Below are 23338 nucleotides of genomic sequence, written 5' to 3'. Positions count from 1 at the left end.
AGGTGCCGCGTTTATTTTAGGTCCTTTCTCGCGATCTTATTTAAGTGAAAAAATTTTCTCTCTGTGGGATCTTTTGTACTCTGGACCTGATCTCTGTTCGGTAGAATCAAGAGACGGTCACGTGCTTTTCTGAATCTAGTCTCACAATGTTTGGTTTAGTCAATAAATCCCATCAGCTCTGCAAATAATTTTGTGAAAACATTGATTCAGCTTGTGCCGTCAGATTTTCCCACTCCTGCCCACTTTTCTGAGTGCCTTCTTTTCTCTTGCAACAACGGTCCACCAGGCGAAGGCTTTTTTTAAATGTTTGTGTACAAGCGGCCACAACAGGCACTTTTCAGAGTCTCCTGGAAGAAAAGGAGGAGGCTATCCCCAGACTCGAAAAACAAAAGAGAGAGATGTGATATTTCTAAAGAGTCATAAGCCCAACCGCGTAGTGTCTTCACCCCCATAGTTACGTCCCTCACCTCTTCCTTTCTTCTAACGAAAACCAAAAAATATTCCTTCTTCCCCTGCGGCCCGTGTTCTCCTCGGCTAAGTCCGCATACCCAGCTCGTGTGGCTGATGTGTTTGCCTTTCCCCCGCATTCCCGATTGACTGATGGGGGTGCATTAATCAAATCAGGCATACACCAGGAAATGTGAGGTGGGTTTTTTTTTTTTTTTCCTTAGGCAGCACATTTGGCGTGTTCCCCTCCAGCTGGGAGGACAAAGACTCATCTGTCTTCCCATGAGCTGCCCGAGGAGGCAATAGAACCTGCCGGCTCTCTGTGCCCTGTCCCCCAGCCAGGACTCCACCCCTACAAGGGGTGAATCAGCCCGATGATACACCGATTGCCACAGCGCACCAGGGCGGAGACCTGGAAGTCTGTAGGCTGGTAGGGGAGGAGGGAACGGTTTGCATGTCAAACCATTCCAACAATGTAGCTTACAGGAAAAAAATTGCAAAACACCGAAGCCCTGTGCCACCAAGTTTTTCCATTAGCGCCCTGCTTTACACAGCTTCCAGATCTGCCCCGGGCACAGCTGCCTGGCAGTGTGAGGGGGAAACGGTTGCATCGTAAGCTTTTGTGGGGTAAGGAATCCCTGGGCATGGCCCTGTACACTCTCGTGCATCTCTCAGGCTCGCAGGAGCTGTGGATTCTCTGAGCAGGGCTGCTCAGACATTATTAGGGCACTAGGAACCAGCATCTGGAACTTACACCACCCCCAGGATACTGCTTTTAAATGAAGAATCCCCAGACAGAAAATCTTCCAGAAAGGTAAAGGGGGCCGAAAGTTGGGGGCTTTCCCTCTGGGGCTATTATTCTTTGGTTTTCTGTCCTCTGGCCACTTTGATGATGAAAAAGCAGACTTTCCAAAGAGTGATGAATTTAAATCAGGGTGTCGTTTTGGAACGACCAGAAGGAAGGATACAAAACTCAGTGAAAATGCTTCAGCTCAGTGAGTTCATTCTTTCAGGAGCTCACTTTTAAATGACTGCACGGAAACGTATTTGCAGAAGGGCAGCTGTCTCCCTTCTTTGTGACATGGACCAGCCCTGAGGTCCTGTGAAGGTGGGTCTTTCTTTGCCTTAGTGTCACTTCTTTGTGACTGTGTTTTGTTAAGGATGGCTGGCAAGATGAAGGCACATTGAATTTTCTATACTTTGTTATTTTTTCGGTCTCTCCGAACATGTTTGGCTTTCACTGACTTTAATCTGTGTTCACTCCTCTTAACTCTGGCCTTCTGTTTTTGGCCTTATTTGGACAGAAATCATGATCTGTTTCTGTGTTTTCACTCCTGATGCCTGTAAAAATCCCGGTGGGCCTTCCCAGCCCTCCAGGGCTCCAGACAGCAAGAGACCAGCTCTGGGCAGAGGGTCCTGAAGCCAATGGGGGCTTCTGCACCGTCCCCACTTCTCTTCCCCAGCCCACCTGCCCTGTTCCCTTCCTAGGGGCCTGCTCAAAGCCCTGTTCTCTTGATCTGGATGGCTTTCCCCTACCTCCTAAGCCCTTCTTATGCTTCAAGAGCTGCTTCCTCTCTGACCTGTTGCAACAAGTGTTCCCAGGTACTCCCAGGGGAACGTCACCCCCACCTCTTCTGAATTCCTGGAGAGCTGTGTATTTTAATGTGGAGTTAGGGTTGTGTGCCCCCCTAGGCTATAAGCGTTGGGGTCTCAGGAGGCAAGCGTCAGGTCGTCTGCACCTCGGTGTACCCATGGTGGCTTGCTTAGTCCTCCGCCTGGAGTCAGCAGGCTGCACGTTCAATGAGCACATAGCTGCAGCACACCTACTTTGTGCCGGCATGATGCTGGGCAGCGAATCCAGAGCAAGACACAGGCACGGCGCCTGCGTGAGAATCTGTGATTGAACTGAGCCCTGCTGTTTGCCTGTCTTACGTTGTTACTCCCATCACAGTTTCCTCCCAGCTTGTGCATCTGGATATTTTCCCCGGATGAACAGGTGGCTTTCAGTCCGTGGCACGCACTCGCTCACGGGCTTCCTCCTCTTACCTCACCACTGAGTGCACGGGGTAGTGTCTGCTTTCTCTCTATCACATGCTCTGAGGCAGGCTTAAAATGATATTGTCTGTTAAGTGCCTTGGGTTCCAGGGAGAGGTGACCAGGTTTAATGTGGTCGTCCAGGGAGGATGCTTGTCAAAGACCATTTGGAAGGTTCTTTCTCGCTCCCATGGCTACTTTCTTGTTAGTGACCCAACCCGAGAGAGGAGATGGAGCTCTCGTCAGTTCCTTTTGCCCTGGGCTTGTTACCTGATTTGGTTTGGCGGGCTGGTTGGAACTGTGGATGAGAAACCAAGTTGGTGGCCTCTGTGGTTGGGAGTATGGCAGGCCAGTCTGCTTGCGTGCTTTCCCACGGTTCTCTCGGGAAAGACTCTACAGATCTCTGCCCCCTTTTAGATGGGAGGAAATAAATGGTTATTTCATTAAGTAAATAATCATTAAATAAATTATCATTAATAAATTATAATTATTATAACCTATAAATTATAAATAAATATTAAATAGACCCTTATTGTTTGCAGTGTTTATAGTCTTTGTGGCAATCTAATTTAAAGTTTTAATCTTTCGTGCCTCAGTTCATTGTGTCCCGGGCTTTTTAAATGCTGGTTTCAAGACTCGGGTGAAAATAAATTACGAGACAGTCTCTTATCCAAATTTGATGAAAGTAATAATCATGGGGCACCCAGGCTGTAAAGAAAGCCTGATGTGTAGAAATTCAGTGTGATTCTGGCGTTAAGACTTAAATGTGTTCGAGGAAGTGCTCTTTGTTGAGTAAGGTATAGCTAAGACAGAGGATTTCTTCCTGGTGTTTTTCGATAGTCCCATCACCCATACTGTCCTTGTCCTGGTTTCACTCTCCTGGCCAGGATCTCACACCTCTGCTGGGCACACCCTCGTCATGCTGACTGTGGCCTCTCCTTGGAAAATCTCCCCTTACATTCAGCCTTAGAAAGAGCAGATCCTTCAAATCCAGGCATGTAAAGGAGGGGTCCTCTTCCAATACCCAACGCAGTACACACCTAACAGGACAAGAAAGAGCTAGAAGCCCTTGCTAGACCTGTCCTGTAATCCCCTTCGAGTCCTGTCAGCCCTTTGGGCTGTGGTGGAGGTGGGTGGAGAAGGAGCCAGTGGGGTTGTGGAAGGGAGCTCCGCCCACACTGCTCTCCCTCCTTGGAGTTCCCTTAGACACCAGCTTCTGTATCACACCCATCACCGGTCTGAGAGCCCAGGGGGGTAAAGTAGCACCATGAGGTATCTGGATTCTTTAGGGGCTGGGGGTGGTGGTGGTGGGGAGGCTAAACCATCACAGATGTAACCCAGGCCGTCCATAAGAATGATAACAGAGCATCCTGCTTTCAGTCTGTCTTTTCAAGATGAATACTTACAGGTAGGGTTTTTGCACGTTTAAATTTACCTTCAAGAGACATGGTGATAAGGATCCTAGGCTGCTGTTTTAGTCTTTATTTTTTTATTTTATGTTTTATTTTTTTAAGATTTTATTTATTTGAGAGAGTGTGAGAGATCGAGAGAAAGAGAGGGCGTGCACAAGCAGAGGGGCGGGGCAGAGGGAGAAGCAGACTCCCCGCTGAGCAGGAGCCCAATGTATGCTCGATCCCAGAACCCTGCAATCACGACCTGAGCTGAAGGCAGATGCTTAACCCACTGAGCCACCCAGGTGCCCTGGTCTTTATTTTTTTTAATGAAACATCATGGTAGTGAGAGAGCTAAATGCAACAGAAGTGATTCAATCAATATGCAGTAGAATGAAAATTGTTTTTCTAATTTGTCTTATAGTTTGTTCCAACAAGGGAACAAAAGGAAGAAGGGGCTCCTGGCTGGCTCGCTTGGTGGAGCGTGTGACTCTTGATCTCGGGGTTCTGAGTTCGAGCCCCCACGTTGGGTATAGAGATTGCTTAAAAATAAAACCTTTAAAACAATAATAAAATGGGAAAGAAAGAATTGGTCACCAGGAAAATGGGAAAGGAAAAGGGATGGGAGCAGGAGTGAAATTGGATCCCAGACAGATAGCACCAAGTCCTTTCTCTGGGTCCCACTGCCGCCGGGGAGTGTGTTCCATTTGACCAACCCAAGGTTTTGTTTTAATTTGAATTAATTCCCAAGGTTTTTTAAGTTAGGCAATTTCGTATAAAAATACGAATTTCTTCAGCTTCCCTTGAAAAGTCAAAAGATGTGGCATCGCTGGGTGGTGTACTTCCACGGGCCAAGTGAACTGGAGGAGACAGGCGCTGTCTGGTCTCCCCAGCCGCCCTGGACCCCCCTCAGTTACTGGCCTGGAGTCTAAAGGTGCTTGAATTTATGCTGTGGACCCGGAGGGTACTTGTGTGCTTCAGGGCTACCCCCGCTAGGGCTCACAGCTTCCTGTGAGCCGAACGGAAGAATACACTTGGAGCTGCAGATTCGGCTTGGTTTGAAGGGGAGGTGCTCCCTCCCTCAGCAGAGACTCATCTGGGGAGCTTCTAAAAATGCTGATGCGCCTGGCTCCACTCCAGGAGCTTCTGATTCATTGGGGTGGGGGGCGGGCAACTCAGCATTTTTAAAAACAGCCCTGGGGCTGTTTAATTGTGCAGCAGGATCAAAAACTTGTGTGTGTGGGGGGGTGCGGTCTGGGAGGTCCCAGTGTTGGCCCTTCCACCTCGGATGCTAGAAGTGATGTTAGGACACGGACTCCAAATCTTTGCCATTTTTGTACATCTCTTTAAAAGGAAAGAGTAACCCGCAGAGTTTGGCTGCTCTGGAAGGAATTAAATTGACTGACGGGGCTCCGGGCACCTGCAGGGTGGGGGGCGGGGGCACAGCACTAGTTGAGATGAAGAGAGCGACGCTCCTCTGAGTCTGTCGGGATGTGGGATGTGTGCACGAGTAGGAGCAGAGGGAAAAGCAAGCTATTCCGAGAGCCTGGATGGAAGAGGCGGCTGGAAGGGTAAGGGACAACTTCAGACAGAACTGATTGACACTTGAGCTGGTCTGCGAACTAGCAGGGTTTTGTCTGAGAAGGTCGGGAAAACACATCAGAAGGGGAAAGAACAATGCAAAGGACAATCTGCAAAAGCACGTTCCTTCTCCTCCCCCCCTTCAGAGATGCCAGCTCCCCCCCTCCCACCTTGCCCTCTGAGGGTGCAGGAAACAATAGACCTCGAATGTGGCCTGTCCTGTTAGGGAGCATTCACACAGCAGTGCAGGAGCGAGCAATACGGATGACGACGTCGCTTCATCTGTCAAGTGGCAGTACTCCTAGTTTGCTCCCAGGGCAGTTATGAAGTTGAAATGAGTTTGCATCTGTGTGACGCGCCCGGCAGAGCGTGGTGGGGATAGATGCGGGCAAGTGGCGCTGGGAGCCTCAGAGCCCGGCTGCACGGTGCTGCATCCGAGAGGCTGGAGGGGTGTTCGCAACCGCTAACGGGGAGAGGAAAGGAGGACCGTACGGGGGGAGGAAGGTAAATTCAGGAAACCTGCATCTCATCATGTCCCAAATGTAACTCCCTGTTACACTCAACACTGAACGTTCAGTTCCCTCTCTAGACTAGGGGTCAGGCCCCGCCAGGGAAAAAGTCTTCATGCAGTAATAGGGTTCAGTATTAGAATTGTGGGCTCAGGTAGGCTTGATTGCAACCCCCACATCCCCTTCACCCAGGGGATAAAGACTGTTGGTGCCCTTGGCCAGCCTGGTGACCAGAAGGCTTCTATCTACGGCCCATTTCCCTTCTCACTGGGAGTTACCCTTCCTGGCTCCTTTGCACCTGTCAGAGGGAAAGCCTTGAGTACATCTCTGTCCTCCCATGTCTCATTTGGATGCTTCTTTTGTACATAAATTAAGAGAGAGTAAAGGCAGGCAGCCGTGTCCCAGAGTTAAGCATCCAGCCACCAGATCTGGGCCAGGAGGACAGAGCCAGAAGGTAAATGGAGTGAGGTGTGGGTGCACAGCCGCTAATACTAGCCAAACAAGGCAAATTCAGTGGATTCTCAAAAATTTTGCCTCTCTCCTCAGAGCCATACCCTGTTTTGGATTTTGCAAAGCAGGTGATTTCAAGTCATCCCTAATCTTTGTTAATCTCTGTTTTATTGTTTAGAACGGGTTTTGCTGCTTTGCCCTGTAGACAGAGTTCAGTGAATCTTGTTCTTCTGGAGTCACTTGTATCCACTGTTCTTAGGCCAAGGGAAGATTGGGTTTTCAAGTACTCTTTCTTTTCTTTTCTTTTCTTTCTTTCTTTCTTTCTTTCTTTCTTTCTTTCTTTCTTTCTTTCGTGACGTATTTAAACCATTAGAGGAACATACAATTCTTAGGTTTTAAAACAGAAACCAAAGGTTGCTGAAAGATGTTATCATCCTAAAACAGAATGTACTTGTTTGGGAACTTAAGTCTGTGTCTTTGAAAGTCACATGATCGAATTTGGGTAAAAATGTGTAAGAGAATATGAAAAAAATAAAAATAAAAGCTTGGGTCTGTGGTTTACAACCCGGAGTGTTTTTAGCCTCCAGATTACATGTTGCATTAAAGAAGAGTAAGGCAACCAGGGAACCACTCTCCTCCAGTCCAGTCTGGGCTCAGCACACGCCGGAATCATTTCCTTCAGCCGACAGCTGCGGAGTTACAGCTCGGATTATAACAGGGAGCCTTTCTCGGCACTGGGGGCTTTGGGGAAAGGAGTAAGTTCGGGGGGAAACAGAAAGCATTTGTTGCTTTTCTCAGTTCTTCCTCGAATTAGCAGGTTTGCAACTGTATGTCTAGGTCAGCATATCAGGTGTCTAAAGAAAATGGATAGATAGGGTGCTCGAAAAATCCGAAGGGGCACGGGAGCGGTCTGCCTTCACGTCTTTATTTGTGGCTCTTAAGGTCCTTGCTTGCGATTTTGTTGGGTGGTAGAGTTTGCTGTCTCTCTGACGCCTGGAGAGCTGGAATTAAACCCCGCAGCCAGGAGGCTGTTAGTTGGTCAGGAAATTCCAAATGGGTATAAATAAATTCTCTGCAGCAGCTCCTGGGCTCTCTGCCTGCTGATGTGTGTACTCCCTTTAATGACCGGGGAAGTATGCTTTGAGACTTGGCTTCCTGCTTGCTCAAAATCACAGTACTTTGTTTCTGGAGAGGTAAGAAAGCCCAAAAGAAGAAAAAAAGAGGAGAGCGTGAAGTTTGGGGGGGATTGGAGGGGTTGGTAAAGTATGAACTCAAGCTCTGTGTGTTATGAAAAATGTTTGCTTTTATTACAAGCTAGAAAGGATACCTTGGTACTTGATTTTTGGTTCATTGGTATTTCAGCTTCAGCTCTGGCTTTAACATAAAGATGTCATTGTCGTGGGAGTGAAAGGTTGTACATATAGGCTAAGGTTTGCGTTTCTGAGCTTGTGGTTTATTTAAGTTCCAGAATTTCCTTTTTTTTTTTTTTTGGTGGCTAAATCCATTTTTGGTCATTTGTTTTCAGCTCTGGTAATGGGGAGCTGTTCTGTGTGCCTTAAAGCTGGCTTCTTGTTCTTGTGTAAACACTATAAAACAAAATACAGGCTGTGATTCATACTCTAATTCTCTCCCCTCCCACCCCACCCCCAAGAAAACCCTGGTGCTGTTTTATTAGGAAAGCCCTTTCTGTCCCACTGTCCCAACTTGTGCTCCTCCTCTGCTTTCCACAGAATTATCCTTAGAAGTGCCACATTTCCTATTTACCCTTAGGGTGACGTGTTCTTTTTGGAAAAAGTTTGGAAAATAGCCTTCGGTCCCCAGGCTAGCTCTCTGCTGTGCACGCATGACCGATGCAGCCTGTATTTCAGTAGTGTCTCTACACATGAGCCCGGGAAGACGAGAAAGCACTGCCTCCGTGGGTGAGGGGCAGGTCCTAAAAGCGCCCGTGGCTATTTCAAGACAGATTTGGGGTGGAGAGTGGATGCATCCGAGAGCTGGCACGGAGCACTGGGGAAGAAGGCCCTGCTGTGCCACATGCCTCCTTAACACACAGAGCCTTTTATTAAGACACAGCCCATTCCGTTCCCTTTCCACTTGCTTCCCTCCCGACTGCTCACCTGCAGCCTGGCTTCTGGACTCTTCCAGCAGGCCCAGAGCAGAACTGAGGCTACACTGGGGGGGAAGCTGCGTTTGGGGGTGGTTAGGCTGTGCCCGTTGTTGTGATGCATCTGGAAAGGTGCTGCGGGACAAAATGTGCAGAGGACGGGGCCACCGGCACAGTCTGCGTGAGCTCATCTGGTCTGACACCTGCTGCCATGCCCTGCTCTCTCCACTTGATCACGTAGTGTGCGGTATTATGACATTCTGTGGGAAGTGCACTCGGAGGGTCGTAGTCTGGAAGAAACTTTCGGGAATTCCAGAAGCCCACCCACCTTCTCATTTTAGGCAAGCAAACCTTGTCTCTGCACCCTGCCACTCCAGGCCCTTGCAGCCCGTCGCTTGCCCATGAACTTGGAAATATGTATAGCTCCGGTTCTTGTTTTACAAACATTACACCTTCCCCAATTAAGGAGAGCCAATCTAGACAGCCACGGGGATGTGCTCCCTGGTTCTAAAGCCCACGTCTGCACAGTGTGTTCAAGAGCGCTTTCCTCTTAGGACTTCAGTAGAGCTGAAAGCATGAGATTATTCAGAAAAATTAGTGCAGACTCATGTCTCTGTATTATGAGAAGAGAATGTTTTGATTTGGCCATAATTTATTTTTAAAGGTTAGGGATGTTCGTCAACTTTTGCTTTTGTCTTAATCTTACCTCCTTCCTGCATGGCTGATGCTGGACCAGGCCTTCCTCTCACCCGGCGGGCATGTACTCTCCACGTTCCCTGCACCCGGTGAGCTCACACGAGCATGTTCCCTGCAGGGCCCCGCCAGCATCTCCCCCGTCCGCTCCCAGAAGCACAGTCCAGCGTAGACCTCAACGTTGCAGCAAACTCATTTGCTCAGCACCTCGAACCCTAGCTTCATGGAATGAGGTGAAGCAGCAGGGTGGTGGGGAGGCATTCTGGATCATCTGGGATGCCTCACCCAACAACAGAGGGTGGTCCAGTCGCAGTAAATAATAATAACAGGCTGCAGGCATAGGTCTAAGCAGCCCACAGCCACACTGTGAAGCAGGTCTGTTATTTTCCCAATTACACAGCTGAAATAGGATCGAACTTGCCAGCAGCCGAAAAGCGGCAGAACCAGGATCCAAACCCAGGCCGTCTGGCCCCAGAGTGTTTGGCTCTTGATCATTACATCTCTTCCTGCACCATTCCTTACTAATCTCTAGAAGCCTCGATGTGGATTTATTCATTTCAGCATGTATTGACCATACAGTGTGCCAAGCACTCGAGAATAGAAAAAAGAATTTCTAGCTGATTCCTGCACTCTCCACGCCCCTGCTGAAGACACCGTCTGGGGGGGGGGGGGCACATGTGCCTGCTGATAAGGATGTGTAGGCAAAGTGCTTCAGAACGGACGGAAGAAGGTGACCAGTTCCTCCGGGACAGAGCAGCTGGGGATCAGTGAAGCTTTGACAAAAGATCGGCTGTTGGGGTTGAGCCAGGACAGTGCAGCTAACCTGACAGATGAGAAGGGCATTGCAGGGGAAGGGAACAGAATGAGCGAAGGTGGATGGGCTTGAGAGTTGTTCCATAGGGTGAGGTGCGGGGTGGGAAGGAAACTGGGAGGTGCTGGACTGGGGCCAAACTGTCGAAGACTTTTGATGCCACAGAGAGGAGCATTTTTTTTCCCCCAGATTGTCTTTACTTATTTGAGAGAGAGAGTGAGAGAATGGCAGAGGGAGAGGGAGAAGCAGGGCTCGATCCCAGGACCCCAGGATCATGGCCTGAGCCAGAGATAGATGCTTAACCAACGTGCTACCCGGGTGCCCCAGAAAGGAGCGTTTAGACTTTATTCTCTCTAATGGGGCTCCTGGCAGATCAATCTGCAACATTAATAATTGAGAGGCCCTTCACGTTTCCAGGGATACCTCAAACAAATGTAACATTCCTCAAAGAATATGTAATACAGAAGAGCAGAGGCATCAGGCCCTGTTTAAAAAAAAACCAAACAGGCTGCCTTATTTGCATATATGAGCAACAGCGGAGTCTGGCCGTTCTCCCCGGCTCGCTGCGCTCCTGTCCCCTAAAGACGCTGAAGGCACCAGCGAAGCAAGCTTATCGTCATCTCTATCTCTTGTTCTCTTTCCCTAAACGTAGACATATGTGTATAATTTATTTTTGAAATAATTTCAGACTTACCAAAAACTTAAAGAAATTCTCATACCTCCTTCACCCTGATTCAGATTCCCCAGTGGCTAACACTTAGCCACATTTGCTCTGTCTCTTTCTCTGTGTGTGCATGGGAGGGGGAACTGCCTTGGCCAAGTCTCTTCAGGTCCGATGGCCTAGAACAGTTCTTGGCCTTTCCTTTCTTACATGACCTTGATGGATTTTTTTTTTTTTAAGATTTATTTATTTATTTTAGAGAGTGAGCTGGGGGAGGCACAGAGGGGGGGAGAGAATCCTCAAGCGGACTCCCTGCTGAGCCCAGAGCCGGAGGTGGGGCTCAGTCTCAGGACCCTGAGATCATGACCTGAGCTGAAATCAAGAGTTCGGCACTTAACCCGCTGAGTCACCCGGGCGCCCTGATGTTGATGGTTTTAAAGTGAGATTCTGTTCTATAGGATGCCTTTCAGGTAGGATCCATCGAGGTTTCTGGACTCAGGCCATACATTCGAGACAGGAACACTGCAGAAACGATGCTGGTCCCGCTGGTGGTCTGTGAGCTTCCCTCACTGCAGAGTCACCGGTTTTCCCTTTGTGACTGATAGGTACTTTAAGGAAAGGTATTGTGACGTCAGGCCAGTACCCTGTTCATCGGTAGGAAGCCTCTGCTCATAAGCTTAGGATGGACCCAGTGATGATGATTCCTGCCCAAATCAGCCACTGTTACAGTGGTTGTTAACTGTTTCCATAATTCCTTTATTCAGTAGTTGGCACTCTGGCATATTTATTTATTATAACATCATGGGCTCTGAGGTTCCTGGTTTATTCACCAGGTTGTAATCTGCTCTATTGATCATAATATTTTGATGCTGAAATTTTCCTAGATTGGAACAGTGAGAACCAGGAGTTTCTGAACCAGATGGACACTGTCTTTTTTTTTTTTTTTTCTTTTGCTCTCTTTCTTTTTTTTTTAAAGAGGGATCGGGGGCAGAGGGAGAGAATCTTAAGCAGTCGTCACACCCAGTGTGGAGCCCCATGTGGGGCTCGATCTCACGACCCTGATATCATGACCTGAGCTGAAATCAAGAGTCCGATGCTTAACCGACTGAGCCACCCAGGTGCCCTAACACTGTTTTTAAATAGCTGATCTGAGCTGTGCTGACATTGAGAATAACTCATGGGCAAGCATATGCTCCACGAGTTCTCGATGTTGTATGCACCTCAGGCCCTGGGGGTCATCTGCAGCAAGATCCTTGTCAGGCAGGCCGACTAGGACAGGTGACTCTAGGGACAGGCTGACCTGAAAATGAGCTTGTCAGAAACCAGCTTCGTGAGTGGAAGACTGGGATTTGGGCGTGTACTGCTTGGGTTCTCCCAGACCCTGTCCTCTGTCTTTAGCCTTCACATTAGCTCAGTCAGCGCCTAGGCAGGTGTGGGTAGAGTATGGAGCAGGGGGCGGGAGCAGGAAGGGGGTAGTAACGGCCGCCCTGTCTTTCTCTCCTGGGCACAGACAGGTGCTGGCTGCCAGTGGCAGTGTTTCCGCCTCACATTCGTGTTCGTCTGTGCGGTTCCCCTCCTGTAGTTTCGAGTACAGAGCTGGTGTGTACTCTGCACCTCAGAGCGCTAAGTCAGACCCTCACCCGCGCCACATGTGTCCCTCCCGGATTAGCTTTATCACATTTTTATGACCCTCAGAAAAGGAAATCCTATCCTTTTTTTCTGCAGTGAGTCATCCACTGGTTTAAAGAAAAATATTTTCTTTTTTAACAGCATAATGAGGTCATGGATAGAGCCCCCGAGGACAAGTCCCGAGAGCGGATCCTGGTCCCCAGCCCAGCCCGAGTAGCAGAGATTGTCAAGCCTTCCCAGTAGGCCACAGGTCATCCCAAATGCCCGTTCTAAGTTCTGGCTTTTTTAACACTATGGCTAACGCTTAGTCTCAAGTTGTTTTAAAACTCACTCCATGTAAAGGAATTTGTGACACCGGGAGAAACATTCACGGGGATTCGGAGCAATCTATGGAAAGCTGTTAGAGGACGCCGAAGGGAATTTCAGCCTCCACCCCAGCATCTAGCCAGAGCAGTCTTATTAAAGCACAGATCGGGTCATTTCCCTAGTTTAGAACCCCTCAGTAGCTTCCCAGTGCACTTACGAGCCAAAAGCCTGACTCCCAGGATCCTGTCTGGGTGGGGTGCGGCCCCCTCCCTGCCTCGCTTGGGGCAGAGCCCTCTGTTCAGTGTCTAAAAGTAGCAGGTTTGGTGTGTGCATTTTCTTTACCTAGAGCTTCTCCCGTCCCGTTCTCCCCCGCAAGTGCATGCCCTGCGGGGTGCCCAGGCCACTCCTCAAATAGGGCCCTGCGACAGCGTGCTCCATACCCCTGTCTTACCCACCCCCCGCCCCCGGCTCTGTCCCACATGCTCCCTGTGCTTGACTTTCACCTCGCTCGTCACCACTGGCGCTTCGCTTCTGCAGCCACTTGTCTGTCTCCTCCTGTACTTGGCAAGTTCACCCAGACAGGCTCTGTGTCTGATTTGCCGAGTAGCTCCTAGCCAGGTTTGGTGCACACAGTAGGTACAGAATAAATATTTACTGAATGAAAGAATAAAATGCTTCTTTCAGTCTGGTCATTGCACCTTGCCCAAATCAGCCATGCCCTTTATGGGGTGTGGGATCCTGAAGCCAGTATGGAAAGGGACAGTGATGGGAGACACTGGAAGATGTGGGGGTGGTGTGCAGGTTAGTGTCTGTGGGCAAAGGTTAAAAAAGCAGAGATGAGATCAGCCGCGAGAGGAAATCTAAACGTTTAGAGGCAACAGCCACAAGAAGTTAAAAAAGAGTTACGGATGTGAGGAACAAGACCGCATTACAACCTAGCCGCATTAACAAACCAAGCCTGTAAAATCGCACTTAGGCTGCATATGACAGGTCAGTTGGACTGGTACTTCCTGTGAACCTCTGCCTTACACTTTTACTTTCCTGACTGTTGTCACTTGCCACGCATGTCTGGGTAGCCGTTTCAGACAGCTGCCACCTGGAGACGTCTAGGTGGACTCAGGTAGGTTCGTGGGAGCAGGAATTCAGGCTTGCCACAACAGGCTCTGACACCCAGTAGGTACTCATCGCGTGCACGAGTGGCCGGGTGGGGGTGCTAACTGGGAGGGGCGAAGAGCAGGCTGAAAGGAACTCTTTGGTAAATGGAAGAACGGGAGGAAATCTCATCTGTCCTGCGTTATTTTAAAGCAGAATGAGGAACGCTTACATTGTTCTCCTTCTTTTTGTGTGTTCAGCACCAGATGGGGTTGCTTGTAGATTCGGTACAGGGAAGGTCCTTGGGAAAGTCTTAATGCTAACAATGCTATCAGCAGAACTTTCCTGTTAAACCTGTCAGAAGGATCTAGCCCCCTTTCCTGTTTTCTCTGTCCCACTGATTTGAGTAAGAAGTTATTTGCTAACTCAGTTGCTCTCATACTTTGAGTAATTAACTTCATGGGAACTTTCTCTCTCTCTCTCTCTAAGTTCATCCTTCTGGTTGTCTTTCCTGCCTCTCAGCCCTAGCTAATGTGGAGTCTTTTTGAATGCTTCCAACAACAGGAAACTTGCAGTTCTGCTGCTTTTAAATATGGGAATCCATGATAATTATGTGCTTCTCAGGGACTGACTCAGCTCTTGGGGCAAAGCCTTCGTCGTCATGGGAGAGGAGACAGTACGGTGACGGGAATTCGCAAAGTTCTTCAGTTTCAATAGTTCAGGTCGAGCATCTGGTGAAGAAGAACACATAAAAAGCACAGAAGTTGTGGCCCATGGGTGTAATTATTTCTCATGGTGCCGCCAGTCAGTCAGGAATTAGGCCTAGAGTGTGCAGCAGTAACACCAGAAGAAGTCATTGTATCCTCACTAAAGATAAAGTAATAATATCAAAGTTTTGTCATTGAAAAGTCCACCAGGACGTATTAGTCCAGAACCCTCCAGTGTGTTTTGCTAAGACTAAAGAATGCCTCACTGGTAGAGTGTGTACAAAAGTATTTAGTGTTTCTTACTCAAAAGCAGCATTTATTACCCTGTCACCGGAGCATGATGTTACAGCCCCACTGAGAAGTGAGGGTCTTCAAGTCTGTGACTTCTGTGGCCCAAATTCTCAATCGCTCTGTGGAAAGTGTTGACTCCGTTCACTGTCCTCAGCATAGGCCTTCTCCACCTCAACGCTGCTGACGTTCCGGACTAGATGGTCCACTATTGGGGAGGGTGAGACTGTCCCACCCACTGTGGGATGTTTAGCAGCACCCTGACCTCTGTCCACGGGATCCCACTGGCACCCCCTTCCAGTGGTGACAACCAAAAGCGTGTCCAGACATTGCCATGTGTCCCCTCGGGGGCAAAAATCACCCCCAGTTGAGAACCACCCCTAATAGGTTAATACTGTGACTAATTTACCATCATCTCGTTTAATCTCCCACCTCCGAATGAGTGTAATATTTTTTTTGTCTTCGCAAACCAAATATTGTTTGGAAAGTAAGTTTGGTTTCCTTGCGAAGGCAAGATTATTTATACTACCTTTTGTTAATCTAAAAGAGATTATTTTGGGGGCACCTGGCTGGCTCATTCAGTAGAGCATGTGACTCTTGATCTCTGCGTCTCAAGTTCAAGCTCCACATTGGGCATAGAGCTTACTTAAAAGACAAAAAGAAGTCAGGCACCTGTGGCTCAGTCAGCTGAGTGTTCAACTCTTGATTTCAGCTCGGGTTGTGGTCTCAGGGACATGAGATCGAGTCCTGCATGGGGCTCTGCGCTGAGCATGGAGCCTGCTTGAGATTCTCTCTCCCTCTCCCTCTGCTCCCCTGCTTGCACACATGCTCTCTCTCTCTCTCTTAAAAAAAAAAAATGTTATTTTATCCATATCTCCATTTCACTTTGCTAATGCAGATAAACTGCAAGGAAATTATAAATTTTTCTTGAGGCCATAAATTGGGCCCCTCTTGTGGAGCACTAAGTTTTATGGGTGGTAAATATATAAAGAGTAGCGTTACCATCAGTTTGTTAATTTAGGCTTCTCTCTGAACACAAGGGAATTTGGTCTGGACTTGGGATATTGTCTCTAGTTAGTGTTGTCTCATTTGGTGTTGGGTTACCTACCCCAAATTGCAGACCGTAGAAAGTGGGTCGTGAGAGAGAAGCGGGAAGAGGGACTCTGATACCGTTCGTGTTTAGGAAGTAGGTCAGCTCAGAGATGATGTCAACCCAAGAAGCTCTGTACCCACTCTTAGTAGCCTGTCTACTTACGTTGACGTAACAGTATAAATTCTGGTGATTCCCCCTGTTTGTTTCATTTCTGCCTTGTATTTTATTTGGGTTTTATCCCCATGCACGCTGCTGCCCACTAGACTGAGCCTTGTGAAAGTGGGGACCTCATTTCTTGTTCACACTGTGTCCCCAGCTCTTAGAACAGTGCCTGGTAATTAGTAAGTGACCATAAATTGATGGATGGATGGATGGATGGATGGATATTATTACTAATATTGTTTTTCTTTATCAATATGAATTATAAGTTGAATGTATGAATAAATATTTTATTTGGTTGGTCCTCATTTCACACTTGAGGATTGGTCCCCTTGAATTTAACCTCTTTGCCTACCTTGGTCCAAACCACACACAGTGTCAAGACAGTGTAAGTTGAGGCCTTTTTAGCCTCTAGCGTGGGGTGAGTGTAAGTGGACCAGATCCCCCTGGTCTGGGACCTGAGTCTGATGGCCTCTTTCATACTCAGCCACCCCTCTGTCTTCTGACCTCATCTGTCCTCGGGCCGTACCAGCAGTCTCTGCTCTGGTCCTTGGCTGTCCGCCACTCTTTCCTTTTATTTTACTCTGTCATCACTTGCCTTACCTTAAAAACTCAGCTCTCAGTTAACTCCATTCTGTTTTGATTAATTATTCACATACAATCATATTGTTCTTGTTGATAATATGCCTTTGTAACTGATCTCAATTAGTGTTACGTTTAGGATGGTTGGTGTTTATTTCCCAGCTAGACTATACCTCCTTTTATTTCATATACTCCTTCCTCCTACTCTTTCCACTGAATAGGACCATTTTCTGCACCCAATTAAGCTTATAGGCTTATATAAGCTTAAATGCTATATAATGAAGGCAGAGGTGGTGCCAGGAGCAGTCTCCACCACTGGATTTCCAGACATTTAGAAAATTCTTGTAAACCCCAGGGGAGAGCCCTCATTCCAGAATATTTATTTGGAGAGTGTTACTTTCAGGATTCCATTTGCAGACATAGCCAGTGGTTTTTGGCTATATATAAACAAGCACAACCCTGTTAGTCCAGAAAAAAAAAAAAAAAAAAAGGTTTCAGGCTGTTAAGAGTCTCTTTATAACCCACTTAGAGATTTTTTAAAAACTGTTCTTTTTATTCTTTCCTAATTATTCTTAATAAAAATTTCTGTAAAAAAAAAGTTTTATTGTAACATCTCCCCAGTTAATCATTTAACATTTTTCTTCAAGATCTGGTCTTAATTTTTTGTGGGGGAGGGGAGACACAGGGGAGAGACTGCTGTATCCATTAGAATTCAGTGTAGACCCAAGTAACAGAGACCCAGCACACAGAATAGCTTAACAAAAGAGAAGTTTATCTCTCTTTCACATAAACGCATAGAGGTGGCTTTCCAGGGGTAGTATAGTAGCTCTGATCCACAGAGCTCTTAGAGACCCAGGATTTTTCTAGCACATTGTTCTTCCATCCCTATGTGTGAACTCACAGTCCAGTAAAGCAGCTAGTGTTCCAGTCATCACATCTACATTCCAGGCAGCAGGGTAGAAGAAATGACAAAGAAGAAAGGAGGCGAGAGAACTATTCCTGTGTCTTCTAAGGGAGGTTCCGGGGGGTTGCTTGATGACGTTTCTGCATATGGCCATACTAACAGTAAAAGAGGCCAGGAAAATGTCGTCTTTCTATGCACCCAGCTAAACCAGGAGTCCTGTTTCCAAGATGGGATAACACATCCTGTGGAACTTCTGGCTGTCTTTGCCGTGGTGGCCTCGTTCATCCTGCTCCTAAACGAACTTTCTTGGAGTTTATTTCAATACATTTTCTCTTGCTTTCTAGTAACTTCTTGTAATCCTGTAAATATTTTTTTAAAAATAAATAACAGTGTTATAAAAATGTATAAAATATAAAGAACAACATAAAAACCGTCCATGATGCCACAACCTAAACGTAACCACTGAAACAGCCTCATACAAGAATTGTCTTTAACGCTCATACAGAGCAAGCAACTTCGGCCTCCAGAATGTTAAGATGTTCTTAAAAATTCATTATATACTACTGTATATTCAATTACTCCTTTAGGAAACAGGTTGGAACATCTACTTTGTTCCCCACATCTTATTAATTGATGTGTATGATTGGAAAGGGGGAGCAGTGAAGGCAATTTTTAAAATGAAACGTGTTGCTCTCAAGATACTTAAGCACAGAGAGACAAGACCTATGCATTTGGAGAAGTTGGGCCGTCAGTCAGGGCCTTATAAATGCCGTATTTGTGTTACTGTTTGTGAAGGTACGCCAGAAAGCCGGAGGTATAAAATGACACTGGATGTCTTTATTTAGTTGAACATACAGTGGACAGTTGATTGTAAAAATGACACCTTGAGAAACACAGGGTGCTGTTTTAGGTGCTGGGGATGAAATTTGGATGATAGATCCTTAGGAAAGGCTGATTTAAGCAGTCTTAGGAAATCATCAAGCCTAACATGGTTAAATTCTAACCTTTCCTGATTCCCAGATTTAGAAGTCCAGAGTTCATTTGGGGGATCATTCAGCATGACCTATGCCTTTTGTGAAATAACTACAGATGGGCTGGCCAGTTAAGTTTCACTGAAAAATGTGATGTGCTTTGTTAGATTCTAAATCCTGACATCATATTGGTGCACTTAAAAAAAAAAAAAAAGCATTTCAAAGAGAAATAGATAAAACAAAAATTAACCTTTTCTACCAAAAATGGGTAAAATAACTATGTTAAATACACAGAAAAGGCTTGGAGTTATACGAAAATACTGATATTGCCACTACGCGATGAGAGCTGAGTGACTTTTTTCATTGGCCTGGAGGTGATTTAAAAAAAAAAAAAAAAAACATAAGCATGGTCTACTTTTGTAACTGGAAAAAGGTGGGGTTTTTTAAAGAACTTTTCATCAAGGGCAAAAGGCTCAGTTGCGATTGATACTGTTAAGGGATAACTGCTTGTCACTGGTGAGGAGCCAAGGGCTGAGAAGAGTACTGCAGCGCCCGGGGCCAGCCAGGACTGCCGGAGCTTGGAGAGCCTGCTGGGGACAGTGGTGCCTATTGTGCCTGGAACTAACTCAGGTGACCAGGGCCGCGGCTGCGTCGTGTCCACAGGGGCACACAGACTCTCCTTTGGAAGTGACAGGTACCGCAGACACAGAGCCTCTGTGTGTGTGCGCCTGGCCACAACTGGCCTGAAGAACACACATTTTCACAAGATCCCGGTTTCCTGTTTTCATTAAGAAAGCCGGGAATGCCGATCAGCTGAGTGGGCCGGGGGGTGGTGTCACCAGAGCCGCAGGGAGACTTCATTGGTGAGAAGTGGGCCTATGGTGTTCGCGCGTGGCCCGGCGAAGTGTGCGCGAATGTTGCACCTCCTTTCCTTATGGGGTGAAGACCGACGGAGGGCGTCCGAGGCAGGGCCCCGGCGCAGTGCGAGCCAGCTGGTGAGCGGGGCAGCCGGGCGTGCGCCCCGGGTGGTGGAGGGGTGCGGCGGGCGCCGAGCAGGGAGCAGGCCCGGGGGCCGGGAAGGCGCCGGGTGGTGAGCTGCCCGCGGCGATCTGGCCCTGGCCGGTGGGGAGCGGAGCGCAGCGGGCGCCCCCCGGGAGGGGGTGGTTGTGCGGCTGGTGGCGACCAGGCCGGTGGGGAGCCCGCAGGGCGCCCGGGTTGGGGGTGAGCTGCCGGCGATCAGGCTGGTGGGGAGCAGAGCGCAGCGGGCGCCCCCCTCCCGGGAGGGGGGTGTGCGGGTACCGGGTGGGTGTGTGGCCGGCAGCAGCGATCAGGCGGGCGGGGGGGGGGGGGGGGAGAGCAGAGCGCAGCGGGTGTCCCGGCCGGGAGGGGGGTGTGCGGGCACCGGGTGGGGGTGTGGCGGGCGTAGCGATCAGGCCGATGGGGAGCAGAGCGCAGCGCCCCCCCCCCCCCCCGCCCCGCCTCGAGGGGTTGTGCTGGCTGCAGCGGCAATCAGGCCGGTGGGGAGCGCAGCGGGCGCCCCTGAGCAGGGTGAGCAGCCGGCTGCCAGCGGAGCGCAGCGGAGGGGAGGGCGGGGGGAGGGGGGCTGGTCCCTGGACTGACCCCCTGTGGCTTGGAGGAGCCGCAGCCCAATTTTAGAATCGCCGGCTCCTGTGGGTCAGATCTGCCTGCTTTTGCTTGACCCGGAGCCGGCAGCTTCTCTGCTTGAGGAAGTTCAGATGGCACTGGGAACAGGTCGGGCTGCATACTGGGAGGGAGCGTGCTGTCCATGTGGAGTTAAAAAGGAAAGACCGGGAAGCAAAGGCGCGTTCTGTTAGCATGAGCACAAGTTTCCGGTGCCGCTCATCATCAGCTCACCCTTACTTACCTGAGAAAGGGGTTAAGGCCGAGCACCTCGTTCACGTAGAGTTCTGTCTCCATGTTTTAGGAGCGAAGTCTGGTGCCTCGGTGTGAACAGCGAGAACAGTTTAATATTGTTTTAAATCGGGGCACGAAGAGTGCACATCTCTGCTGCCTGGCAGTCTTTTTGTACTTTTCTTTCCAACATTTCAGAGGAAAGACGGCAAATTGGAGGCGAAAGGTTTACTCAGAGCAGTCACACTATCAGATATAAATGCTCAGCCGGGTTTGGACTGGGAAGGGCAGGCAGGCACCCCAAAATGCTGGAAGTCCTTGAGAACAGTCGGGAGGGTTTTTATACCCAGGATCCGAGCAGGGGTACAAACGGCCTGCATTTTCACTCATTGCTTTTTGGGTACTTTCCACAGCTCAAAAAATGCAGAGCTTGTGATTATGATTTTAGGAAAACACATTACTTAATCCTACAATTTGAACAAACAAAAAAGGCCTTGGTTTTCAGTTTGAAATGCACAGCTCAGGTCAGCAGCAAGGTCTGTGCCTTGAAAAAGTTCTTGCGTCTCCTTTTCTAAACGTTTGGTTTAGCCAGAAGTAGCATTTACCGAATGCCACAGGATCCAGTGGGTGGAGTATACGTTTGCTTTTATTTTCATTCTCTTTTGCATCTGTTTGGATATGTTAAAATACAAAACGGAGAGGTATTCTTGGGATATGGAATGTTTTGCCCAAAAGAAGTCAAAGAGAACATTGCCTCTAGTTGGGGCAGGGTTTTGGTGGTGGTGGTGGTGGTGGTGGTGGTTTTAAAGGGGAAGACACGAAATAGAGCTGAAGTCTTTATGTTCCTGCTCCCTTGTGGCTAGAGTTCATCCCTCATGGCCCCTGGGTCCCGGCTCCCTCAGCAAGGAAGGGGTCAAGGCAAATTGTGATCTGGAGGTGGTCAGGCACTGGGGTGCCCTTGTCTGCACCACCTTAGGGAGGCTGCACAGTTTGCAAAAGGGTGACTGTTGTGAGAACTCCCATCCCAGGCGTCCTGGATCTGTGCTGATTTGGTCCGTTATTCTGACTTCTCACTTCTGTGCCTCAGCGTTCACTTTATAAAATAAGAGCCTTAAGGACTGCTCTCTCTAGGACTGCTCTCTAGACTGCTCTCTGCTCTCTGGACTGTAGACAACAAAAGCAAGGGTCTCCTCGAAATGCGTTCAGGTCTTTTCAATACATTCTTTTCAAAAATTAAGTGTTTAGTGAGGACTTAACATATGCTTGGCTCTTTAAAAACCACTGTCTCGTTACATTCTTCTAACAACCTTATGACGTAAATACTTGTATTTCCATTTTTACTCAGGGAGAAACTGAAGTTCCAAGGGGTTTATTAGCTTACTTACCCAGCTGTTAAGTTGGAGATCCAGGATTAGAACAGAAAGAAGTATGTCAACTCTTAAATCATACTAGTTGGCCAACTGCAACATGCACAAATACTAGTGTTTATCACCATGTGTATTATACAGCATCGTAATAGTCTCTTCTCACTCTCCTAGGAAACGCGGAGGGTGTTCTGAATGGAGATCATGACAAGGAACAGAAAGATCCTTATTTTGTGGAGACCCCCTACGGTTATCAGCTAGACTTAGATTTCCTCAAGTACGTGGATGACATACAGAAAGGAAACACCATCAAAAAACTGAACATCCAGAAGAGGCGGAAGCCGGCTGTGCTGTGCGTGGACAGCAGGGCGGCTCCCAGCCAGCACGGTGTGTGGACTTCCACTGAATCCCTCTCCTCCTCCAGTAGTGATGACACCAAGCAGTGCCCCCCCTTCCTCCTCGCCAGAAGCCAAGTGACATCGACGCCAATCCCGAGGCCACCCGCCCCCCTGGAGACCTCACCCACTTTTCTTACCATCCCAGAAAGTCGGCAGCTGCCACCACCCTCACCGCAGCTCCCAAAGCACAACCTTCATGTCACCAAGACACTGATGGAGACCCGGAGAAGGCTGGAACAGGAGAGAGTCGCCATGCAAGTGGCACCGGCTGAGTTCCGGAGGCCCAGGCTGGCCAGTTTCGGAGGCATGGGCTCCACAAGCTCGCTGTCCTCCTTTATGGGTTCCGGAAACCACAATCCCGCCATGCACCAACTTCAGAACGGCTACCAAGGCAACGGGGACTACGGTGGCTACGTCCCAGCTGCGGCCACCACTTCGTCCATGGGGAGCTCCCTCCGCCACAGCCCCCTGAGCTCAGGGATCTCCACTCCGGTGACCAACGTGAGCCCCATGCACCTGCAGCACATCCGTGAGCAGATGGCCGTCGCCCTGAAACGCCTGAAGGAGCTTGAAGAGCAGGTGCGAACCATCCCCGTGCTACAGGTGAAGATCTCGGTCTTGCAAGAGGAGAAACGACAGTTGGCCTCACAGCTGAAACACCAGAGAGCCGCAGCCCAGAACGAGGTCGGTGGCGTGAGGAAGCGGTCCTACAGTGCTGGGAACGCAGCCCAGCTACAAGAGCTGTCCCGGGCCCGGCGAGGCGGGGAGTTGTACATTGACTACGAGGAGGAGGAGGTGAAGAGCGTGGAGCAGAGCACGCAGGGCATCCGGGAGTTCCGGCAGCTCGCGGCGGACATGCGGGCCCTGGAGCAGAAGATCCAGGACAGCAGCTGCGAGCCCTCCTCAGAGCCCCAGGAGAACCGGGAGTGCCGGTCCGTGGCTGTGGGTGCTGATGAGAACATGGACCACGTTGTCATGTACCGCAGGGGCCCCGGGACCTGTAGGGACGCCGCTGTGGGGACCGTCACCGAGATGAAGAGTTCTGGGGTCGGCGTGACCGAGGCCATGCTGGGAGTGACCACTGAAGCTGACAAAGAAATTGAGCTGCAGCAGCAGACCATAGAAGCCCTGAAGGAAAAGATCTACCGCCTGGAAGTTCAGCTGAAAGAAACCACCCACGACCGCGAGATGACAAGACTCAAGCAAGAGCTGCAGGCCGCTGGATCAAGGAAGAAGGTGGACAAGGCCGTGATGGCCCAGCCGCTTGTGTGCAGCAAGATGGTGGAGGCAGT

At 49.0% G+C, this 23338-nt stretch overlaps 1 protein-coding gene across 1 annotated transcript in view; it reads left to right on the top strand.

The window, feature by feature from the left end:
• The window catches only part of KANK1 (KN motif and ankyrin repeat domains 1), a 168176-nt gene that overhangs the window by 144181 nt on the left and 657 nt on the right, over positions 1 to 23338 (top strand). The window contains exon 5 of the mRNA XM_057305551.1: positions 21823 to 23336. Within this exon, the coding sequence (XP_057161534.1) occupies positions 21823 to 23336 (1514 nt within the window). The remainder of the gene's footprint in view (positions 1 to 21822; positions 23337 to 23338) is intronic.

The sequence above is a fragment of the Ursus arctos genome, unplaced genomic scaffold (assembly GCF_023065955.2).
Source record: "Ursus arctos isolate Adak ecotype North America unplaced genomic scaffold, UrsArc2.0 scaffold_33, whole genome shotgun sequence".
Taxonomy (NCBI): domain Eukaryota; kingdom Metazoa; phylum Chordata; class Mammalia; order Carnivora; family Ursidae; genus Ursus; species Ursus arctos.
Note: the sequence above shows the minus strand (reverse complement) of the source record. Positions and strands in the feature narration are given on the sequence as shown.